This window comes from Carassius auratus, unplaced genomic scaffold, assembly GCF_003368295.1.
Source record: "Carassius auratus strain Wakin unplaced genomic scaffold, ASM336829v1 scaf_tig00004969, whole genome shotgun sequence".
Lineage (NCBI taxonomy): Eukaryota > Metazoa > Chordata > Actinopteri > Cypriniformes > Cyprinidae > Carassius > Carassius auratus.
The window spans coordinates 31393-42053 of NW_020523622.1; the positions used below are offsets into that span (position 1 = coordinate 31393).

General features: G+C 34.6%; 1 protein-coding gene and 1 long non-coding RNA gene across 2 annotated transcripts; one reads left to right on the forward strand and one right to left on the reverse strand.

Annotated features, from left to right (window-relative positions):
• Nucleotides 1–347: 347 nt before the first annotated feature.
• On the forward strand, nucleotides 348–8328 carry LOC113070622 (G2/M phase-specific E3 ubiquitin-protein ligase-like). Its single transcript, XM_026244025.1, has 11 exons — nucleotides 348–740; nucleotides 1117–1341; nucleotides 1664–1817; nucleotides 4346–4418; nucleotides 4558–4939; nucleotides 5176–5271; nucleotides 5613–5926; nucleotides 6080–6261; nucleotides 6397–6566; nucleotides 6886–7100; nucleotides 7842–8328. The coding sequence occupies exons 1-11, from the start codon at nucleotides 439–441 to the stop codon at nucleotides 8072–8074; spliced, it is 2346 nt and encodes a 781-aa protein (XP_026099810.1). The 5' UTR covers nucleotides 348–438; the 3' UTR covers nucleotides 8075–8328.
• LOC113070623 (uncharacterized) lies at nucleotides 4660–10190 on the reverse strand. Its single transcript, XR_003279963.1, has 3 exons — nucleotides 10156–10190; nucleotides 7474–7475; nucleotides 4660–4737 (listed from the first exon to the last, which is right to left on the reverse strand). It is a non-coding gene; the product is annotated as an uncharacterized LOC113070623 (long non-coding RNA).
• Nucleotides 10191–10661: the final 471 nt, after the last annotated feature.

A 10661-nucleotide genomic window follows, 5' to 3' on the forward strand; every position in this document is an offset into this window, starting at 1 on the left:
TATATAGAATGAAAGTCTGAATATATAAAATGAAAGTCTGAATATATAAAACGAATTTCTGAATATATAGAATGGAAGTATGAATATATAAAACGAATTTCTGAATATATGGAATGAAAGTCTGAATATATAGAATGAAAGTCTGAATATATAAAACAAATTTCGGAACATATAGAATGGAAGTATGAATATATAAAACGAATTTCTGAATATATGGAATGAAAGTCTGAATATATAGAATGAAAGTCTGAATATATAAAACGAATTTCTGAGTATATAGAATGAAAGTCTGAATATATAGAATGACAGTCTGAATATATAAAACGAATTTCTGAATATATAGAATGAAAGTCTGAATATATAAAACGAATGTCTGAAAATCTGATGTTATCAGCGCCATCTTGTGTTATTCATCTACTATTTTACACATTTTGAGCAATGAGCGAGTCCGCACGAAATTTAGTAGCAGCAATTTTAAGTAACGATCATCTAATTAACACCCTGGCGAATGCGTGTACGGGCCAAAATACTGGCAACCGTACTCAACATCGTTCTACTGATGAAGAAATGTATTCGCTATTTCACCGCGGAAGAGCGAATGCGGTGAACTTCACAGCCCAGGACGTTCCTGCTCATCAAGCAAACATTACAGAAAGAAACATGCCTTCTACCTCACAGGGACCACCCACAGCTATCTACAATCTTCGCCCGTTCACTCGAAAGGGCCCTAGACATAAGAGGTAAGAACAAAATTAATTGGAAGTGATAAGAGTTTTTGTCATAGCAAAATTCAGAAATATCGGTGAAATGTGTTAAGTATGATTTCAGATGTAGACAACTGTACATCTTTAAATGTAATATACATTAATGAGGCTTAAGTAGTTAAACTTTGGAATTAGTAGTCTTTGGGTGTTTCACTGCTGTAGTAATGACATATGGTTGTGCACAAATGTTGTCTATAAACTAGAGAGAGAGAAAAATAATTCTTAATATCAACTACAGTTTACAATAAATTCATTTAACACAGCTTCCAATTTATAAACAGAAAAGATAACTTAATATAAAGTACATACATATTTAATTGAATTGAATATGTTGATTTTCTTTAATGTTAAGGTTTCAGGCACTAGGCAGTTTACGTCCGGTGGCTCAGTCTTTCACCAAAGAAGTTATTCTCCTGCCAGACCATACATCTACACATGTGCCAAGGCGTGCCAAGAAAGCTTGGCTTTTTGAAAATGGTCATATAAAATCTGCCTTAGAATTTGGCTGTGACTGGGACGCCGACAAAGTTATGCAGACTATAACATCAGCCTTCCAGCCAGTTGTGGAGGGATGCAGGTAAACGTTAGCTGTGTTTAATCACATTTATTACTTATTTTATATTTTTGCAGTAATACTAGTAATATAATGTGCTTTGATAAATATCCCTTGTTGTGATATGTAACAAAATTAACAAAATATTGGATTTTGTCAATACATTATGGTTGTAAATATCTAATTCTTTTAAATTTATATTAACTGACCAACTGATAAACTGAGAGTATAAAAATTTGAATGTGTAGACAAATGGTGTATTGTAACCATACCTTTCCATGTACTGTTGTATGGTTTTCTAGCTTCAAAATAAGTTTCATATACAGTGTGCTTTTTATTTCGTCAGATTACAAATCTTGATGTCGTGCCACAACAAATTAGTGGAGCCATCCCTGACTTCCAAACAGACTTTAGGTGGAGACCTTCTGAAAAAACTTTTTCATCAGAAGTCCATTTATGTCAGGCCTGACAAGGTCATTTTAAGTGAAGAGAAAGAATCTGTAAGTAGTGCAGAAGATTTATTTATTTATTTTAAATTACAGTATTGTCAAAATTCTTAGGCACCCTAGTATTTTCAGCCTCCAAAAATTGCTATAAGCCACTTATTAATATATTTTGCTGTGGTGTGTATATAGGAAATATCAATTCATATTTCAAAACATTTCTTTTGACATTAAGTGTAATAATCAAATTAGACTTTTGTTTGCACAAGGACAACAGTTGGTCTGCACCACACAGAGATCTGAACTCACCATCATCAAGTGCATCTGTGATTACATGAATGAACTGAGACAGACTAAATCCAGAAGAACTGTGACAACACCTCGAAGATGCTTGAAGAAACTCACCTGCAAAACTACTTGCAAGTGTACCAAGGACTAAAGCTGTTGAAACACAAACTTTAATATGATTTAGTTAATAGTAGTTAATTGTTAAATTACATTTTTTCATTATTTTTGCAAGCATCCAAAATTTACAGCTTTTTTGTTAGATCTTTCTTCAAGCATATTTGAGATGTTGCCATAGTTCTTCTGGATTTAGTCTTCTGGTTTCTTCTTTTTCTCCAATCGCACATGGACTTGGTGATGTGAGATCACATCTCTTTGTGGTGCACCGGATGTTGTTAGACTCCTTGTGCATACATAATTCAATTCAATTCAATTCAAGTTTATTTGTATAGTGCTTTTTACAATCCAAATCGTTACAAAGCAACGTTACAGAAAATTATGTTTCTACAACATTTAGTAGTAGCTTATAAGTGGTGACTCTCAGTTTGTGCACGTATGAGAGGATTTGTAGAAAAATTACATAGACGTAGTCAGACAGATGATGAACATTATTAATATTATTAATAATTAAAGCTGCGGTAGGGAACTTTTGATGCTCTAGCGGCTAATAAACAGAACTGCTTGCGTCTTGCGGAAGAACATCGTAGCCGGAACTACTTCTCTCTGTTTATGTCTATGAAGAATCACAAAGGTACTGGGTTACTCCGCCGCGGTATCCCTGAAGCAATCTAAAATAGAATATAAACACTTATTATAGGTGTACCCTAGTGTTTCAGGACAAGCTAAAAACACGGTTTGGAAAATGGATTCATGGTGTACTCGCTTATTATATAAATTTTTCTACATTTTGAACACAAACAAAGTTACGGACCGCAGCTCTGATTGGTTGTTTCTTACCGGGAGCGGATGACTTTCTGCAAATGGCAATAGGACACTGGGAGGAGCCAAAGTTACTTGATTTTTTTTCACAGATTATCTGTCTCATATACTACTGTCAGGACATAATGACAGGTTTAACAAATATGTAAAAAATATATTTTTACAAAAGTTCCCTACTGCAGCTTTAATAATTATTATATGATGCAGTCACACTTGTAGCAATATTTGTTAGTTATGTTGTTGATTCAGGGTTAGCATCATCTGAGGTCCTCTGAGGGTCAGCATCATCTCTTCTCAGGTGTTCTGGATCCAGACTGGAGCTTGTGTAAATCCTAGTTACCATGGGATGTAAATCCTGTGGCAAAACATAGAAACAAATAGAGACATCATTAGCATAGCTTCTGTTCCAACAAAGTAAAATTAATTATTTTAACCTAAGCTAAAGAATAAAAATGTGCATTTGATCAGATGCAACTACACTCACAATTAAAGATACATTATTCGAATACTTGGCGAAAGAGATGCGTTTTTAATCTAGATTTAAACAGAGAGAGTGTGTCTGAACCCCGAACATTATCAGGAAGGCTATTCCAGAGTTTGGGAGCCAAATGTGAAAAAGCTCTGCCTCCTTTAGTGGACTTTGTTATCCTAGGAACGACCAAAAGTCCAGCGTTTTGTGACCTTAGGGTGCGTGGTAGAAGGCTAGTTAGGTACGCAGGAGCTAAACCATTTAGGGCCTTGTAGGTAAGTAATGATCATTTGTAACTGATATGGAACTTAATAGGTAGCCAGGGCAGAGACTGTAAAATTGGGGTAATATGATCATATTTTCTTGACCTGGTAAGGACTCTAGCTGCTGCATTTTGGACTACATGTAGCTTGTTTATTGACAAAGGAGGACAACCACCTAGAAGTGCATTACAATAGTCCAGTCTAGAGGTCATAAATGCATGAACTAGATTTTCTGCATCAGAAACACATGCTTTACACATGTTTCGTAGCTTGGCAATGTTTCTAAGATGGAAGAATGCTGTTTTTGTAACATGGGAAATATGATTTTCAAAAGACAAGTTGCTGTCTAATATAACACCAAGAGACATAAATTACAATGGATTATTACAATTAATGTCAAAAGAAACGTAAACAATACTTCCTATATAAAAATATGTGAAAATACTATATTTGACTTTTGCACAGTACTGTATATAACAGGGGACAATGGCAAAACTGTATTTTACTTTGGTACTAGTATGTTGTGACAATTAAAACAAATGTTTGCTTTGTTGTTAGCATAGTGTATTGGTTAGCATACATTTACTAAAATTATTATTATAAATGTATTTATTTGCTTCAATTGACAGTCATGTTCTGATGAAGACAGTAGCAACACAAACAAGAATGATTTCAAAGAAACATTGGATCCTGACAAATGTGGTAAATACTTTTTCATTTTTATTTTAAATCTACTACATAATGCAATGTTGAAGATATAAATGTGTTCTGTTGCTAACACTCTCATATAAGTGAAATCCTAATAAAAAATTAACCCAACTATTTTTCCTTGTTTTTACAGTCATTGGTAGTGTGCCTGATATTTCCAAAGAAGTTGTTTCAGCCATCTCCACTGTTGAAGTCCAGTGTCTCTCCAGTAATACCCCTTCCATCTCTGGTGGAGATGAAGTTATTTGGTGTATTGACACTAAAGATATTTGCACCAATGCACCACCCATCTCAGCTGACAACCTCACCATGTCTTCTGTTGCTGCTGCCATTACTATTGATGAGACTCCTACCTTGTCTAGTGGAACATCTGTCATCTCTAGTGGCTACACCAACATCTTTTCGATTGGTCCCACTATCAGTGGCACTGGACACACACCATGCTTCTCTGCTAGCAACACCTCTGAGGCATCCCATAGTCCCACCCAAACCAATGCACCCAGCACAACCTACAGGTACATGTTCTTTTTATACAGGATTGTCATGGTCAGGGTTTAACGTCAGTAGGCCTTGTTTACAATAACAATTAGTATTCTAACAATTTTGTGTTAGAATAGTCACTCAGCAGTAGACAATGTTATTATTACATCTAGGATGTTATTTGTCCTGTAGTAATGCAGCTATTTCTGTTAACATCATATATGTACTTAAACATTGTTCATTATAAAATATTGATATATTAATTTTTTAGTACATACCTTGACCTATTTGAGGAAGAATACCTCTCTGATGACGCTGATCTCCAGGAAGCCATATCAAGGTCCTTAGAGTCCAGCACAAATGAGAGGTCAGTAGAAGATGTTATGTAGAAATGTTTAATTCTAATGTAACATAGCAATAGCTTAATTTTCTAGACTCGTAGCAATAAACAGGCTACCACCTAAATGGTTCAGAAATATATTTATGTGTGCACAATGTTGTTTTTTTCTTTATCTCATATCAAATCTTTTCTGTGGTTATTGTTTCAGCAATATTTATAATATTGTTTTCATTTAATTGTTGTTTAAATCATGGTGTAAAAGTGTATAAAATATATAAAATAAAAATATATAATTTTTGTATGTTTCATATAATGGGCGAGTTACCATTGTCATTTTTGTATTATTTTATTGTTTATTATTGTTTCAGTGATTCAAGGATGACTTTAGAGAGAATAATGGAGCAGATTGGTTCGAGAGTAAATAATGACAGCATTGTACGGTTCAATATCATAAGAAGAAATGTGTGGGATGGAACATCCAGAGCAATGGGCAGATCCAATTTTTCACCCGAGAAGAAGGTGGATGTTAAGTTTACTGATGACTATGGAACATCTGAGGGTGCTGTGGACAATGGAGGACCTACTCGGGAGTTTTTCCGACTCTGTCTACATGAAATCAAGGACAAAATTGGCATCTTTGAAGGACCATCTAATGCTAAAGTCCTCACATGCAACTCCAAAGGTACACTACTTATAAATTCATATTGATGTCAAGTAAAGGATTTATTTTGGATTCCTAAATATGTTGTACCTGAAATGATTTAGTAGGAAATGTAAGAATCTTCAAATGTTGTACTTACAATGACAATGATGTTTTAATTTCATTTGATAATAGCGATGAAAGACAATGCATACTTCTATGCTGGCCAGATCATGGCAATGTCAATTGCCCATGGGGGGCAGAGTCCATGTTTCCTGTCTGAACTTATGTATGAGTGTCTTCAAAAGGGCCCTGACAATGTAAAGGTCAAAACTGAAGATATTACTGATGAAGAAACAAAGTCACAGTTGCAGTCGGTAGGCATATTTTACTTTAATTATATTGTATTTTGATAAATTATTATTTTTGCATGCACTCATTAACATTGACGTTACAGCTAATAGTTGTATATCTTCATTCAAACAATGTTTTTTTTTTGTATATATTTTTAGATCTTACAGGCCCAGACTGATTCACAACTACAAGATGCAGTTGAACAGGCTGCTAGCTTAATCAGTCTTGCTGGTCACAATGTACGCATAACACTGGAAAACAAACAGGAGACTGCTTTGGATCTGGCTCATTGGTATGTCCTTCAGCGGACCCGTGCACCATTTGAAAGGTATGTTTATATATGAACACATAATGTAATTGTACTTTGTCAGAAAAATTTAATATAGTTTAATGGCTGTAAAATAGCAGAAATACAAGAGATAGAAGAGGAAAGCATGTACAAAAAAAAGTTTTTGAGTTGCTAACAAAGTGTGCCTACAGTATAAGAAAATTTTATGATTGACCTCAACTTCCATTTTATAGTGCACCACAACAGGAGGACATAATAATTCAATGTGGAACCTCATCTAATTAAAAATGAAAAATACTAGTGCTACATGTTTCAAATCACATAAACTACACATTACAGCGTGTTTCCTTTTTAATAGGTTCAGAGATGGCTTAACGTCTCTGGGTGTCCTAGATGCTCTCCAAAACTATCCTGTTCAGTCAAAGTGCCTTTTTGTGAAGGCTGAAAAGGCCTTAACCGCAAATGATGTGGAGAATCTCTTCCAAATCATTCATTCTGAAAGAGGGAGTAATGCATTTCAAGCAGAGTGCCGGACCCTGGCTTTCTGGCAAGACTATCTTCAGGATGCTGAAAGTAAGTTTAGTATTTCATACAGGTTTCAACGCAATCCGTTATTTTCAAAATTGTTTTTGGCTCCATCATAGTGGTGCATGACAATGGTGGGAAAAATATATATTTATATTGCAATGTTTGAATTGGTGTTTATGTACTATAAATTCATTAATATAACATTTAAAGCTAATTTTGCCAAAAGTATTGGGTCATCCCCTTTCAATGAACAGGTATGACTTCTTTAGTAATATCCATGAGTGCAAATCTTAATATTAAAGTATAAAATGATATTGTAGGAAATTTTGTGCTTCTAATTTTATAGCAACAGTTTGGACAGGACCCTTTCTATTCTAACATGGCAATGCTTGTGTATAAGGCAAGGTTAAAAAAACACCACTGGTGTTTGGTGATGAGTTTTTGGCTCAAGGTCCACATTTAAAGTCACACCAGAGATGTTCAGCTGGGATTTGGAGTTAGCTTTATGCAGACCAGTCAAGTTCTTCCACACTGACTCAATCAATCATTTCTTTTTGAACCTTGCCTTATACACAGAGGCTTGGAGAAAGATTATTTGCTACAGTCTTCACCAACTCCTATCTTTTATTCTGCTAAATGGCTCTTTATACTCACCAGACTGTTGTTAGTGTTGCATGTGACATTATGAGCAACCCTTTCAAATATAACTACTCTTATAACAATTTTGCATTACTCCAGTGGTATCATTTAACATAGACATGTGGTACTTTTTTTGTTGTTTTACAGTTGAAAACAATGTCTCTCTGGAGGATGTTCTTGTTTTCTTCACTGGATGTGACAGCATTCCAGCACTGGGTTTCTCTCCAAAGCCAAGACTTGAGTTCATTACCTGTTCCCGATTTCCAGTGGCCAATACTTGTGAAAATATTCTACGCATACCAGTTCATGCAGTGTACACTGCTTTCAGATCTGACATGGATTTTGCAATACGCAATTCACCAGGATTTGGAAGAGCGTGAGAGGTAATATTTTCAAGGCATGTAGAGCTTGAGTTAAGTTAGATTGTTTATGCTATTGCTGTTATTTCACTATGTTATTCATTGATACCAACATTCTGTATTTACTGTAACAACAAATGAAAAAACAATAAAAGAAATTGAAGTTCTTCATTACATTTTAAGATGTATTTCAAGCTATATGTTCCAGTCTTCTAACCTGAACAGCCATGTTCCCCGGTTTCATTGTTATGACAGAATTGTTATTTCTTTATAGGCTGTGTATGGCTTTCTTTTAAATAAATGTTTTTCTGTTCTTACTTTTTGTGCACTGGCTTATATTTTTTTGTGTGTCTACAGTGGTGAGACTTGTGCATCCAAGACCTTTTAATGTAACATTTATTCTCATTTTATATAATATACTGTAGTTACAAAATTACACTACACAAAACTACATAAAATGAATGTATTTAATAACTTAAAATACAGGTTTCACTTTGAACAACAGGGTTATGTTACAAACGTTTACAAGGATGCATCATATAATATACACTATTTATATGGTAATAATGTTCAATGGTTCATTGTGAAAGAAAAGTGTATTTTGTTTTTAAATCATAATTTTACATGCTAATGCCTTTTTCTGTCACCACAATAACTTCAATGTGATAAACATTACCAAAATTACTTCGCAGACTAAGTATTTATTTCAAGCAAGTTACATGCTGCGAAAAAAGTTCTATTCCATGATTTCCATCGTCAGTCAAGGGATTTACTGTGATTAACTCAGGATGACACCGGCGATGATCATAAGGTCTTTGCACATGCGCAATATTGAGTGGTCCTTGATTTTCAGGAAGTTGGAGCATTCCAGCTGTCCAAAGTTGCAGTGGGGAGTGGCTTTCCATTGTCCTTAAACTATGGTGGTTCCACTGGCTTATAAACTCATCAACAGATCTGTTTATTCTTGGAAGGTAAACATGATGAAGGGCCGTAATGTGAAGTGGGTTGTTGCTATCTAAAATGCCAACATTTTCCATGAAAAGGAAAAGATCTTTAAAATAAGCTGACACCACCCTGTTAAGTTCTGCCCACAATCTTTCGATGCGTTGATTATGAACACTACAACCAACCATAAAGCTTCCTCTGTTTGCCCCTCGATTCTCAATCATAAACCTTGCAACATCAATATTCTCACTACCTGCATCACCCCTGACATGATGTGGGAGTCCAAACAGATCCACTGCATTTTGGAAAAGTTGCAAGGCAGTTGATGCTCTGTTGTCCGTGCAACATCCTCAGGTAGGTAATACAGCGGCTATAGCCATCAACTCCACCGTGAAACACGAATCCCCATGGATTTAACTTGTGGTTTGTGTCAATATGCCTGAAATAAGGATTATTTATATTATTATAAACCACATTGGATCAAAGTGTAACTTTTTTGTCTTTTTCTTGCCCAAAAAGCTTTTGTGAAAAATAAATAAATAACACATTCTCATAATGTTTTTCCTCCTTCCTGTTTATACATTTACTTTTTTTTTATGTATCGGTATCTCACATTTTCTAAATTTTCTAAACTAAAATACTGTTTCTTACTGTATAACTATTAAGTAATTATTGAAGTAACAGCTGATCAGTAACTAATGTATTCTGTCATACCTCTTGCAGAACAGCCAAATCAAGTTTCTACAATAATTTATATATGCAAATTATATAGGCAAATTTTGGTAATTCTGTATGTTTCTGATGGTTGCATCTTCTCTTCTCAGGTATTTGATTCTTCATTTAGGGTTGGATCCAGACTAAGGCTTCTGGAATTCCTAGTTATTATTATAGTTATTATTATCATTATTCTTATTCTTATAAACCACATCAAAGTTAAACTTTTTGGCTTTGGTTGTCTTTTTCTTGCCAAAAAACTGTTGTTAGAAATATAAATAAATAATAATAAATAAATAATTTATTAATTAATCTAAATATCATGTTTTTTTTTTTCATGCTTATACTTTTTTTTATGTTGCATTATCTCACTTTTTCATTTTGATTTTACAACAGCAGCAATCTGCTTCATTAACACAGCTAGAGAGTAATTACAAATTTACAAACACATACCACAATTGATTTGGGACAGAGACATGTAGACCCTCCGTTGAATAGCCCTTCGTCCTCTTAAGACTCTTCCCACTGGATCTATGATTCTTAAACGCTCTCGCACTCGCCATCGCGGAACTCTGATCCCTCTTCCCTCAAACTACCAGTGATGTATGTCTCTCCTGATCCAGGGGTTTGTTGAAGAACCTCAGTAATATGATGATCTAGATCAACATTTGAATGTTTGTGAAAGTCCATAGTCCACTAAACCAAGTTGTCTCCTGTGGTTGTACAGTGTTCGAATGTTTACAGACAACATTCGTGATATGGCCATCCAGCTAAATCCTAAGTCCCGCATGTGAATTCAATAGAGCAGCTGATATGTTGTACCTCAAATGAGAAAAAAACAAAATAACAAAATGTGCTAATTCACAAAGTGTTAATGCATAACTTGTATTAATTATTTTGTTTGCAACTTGCAAAGAGCCTAAAGTACAATCAATTATCATCACTCACC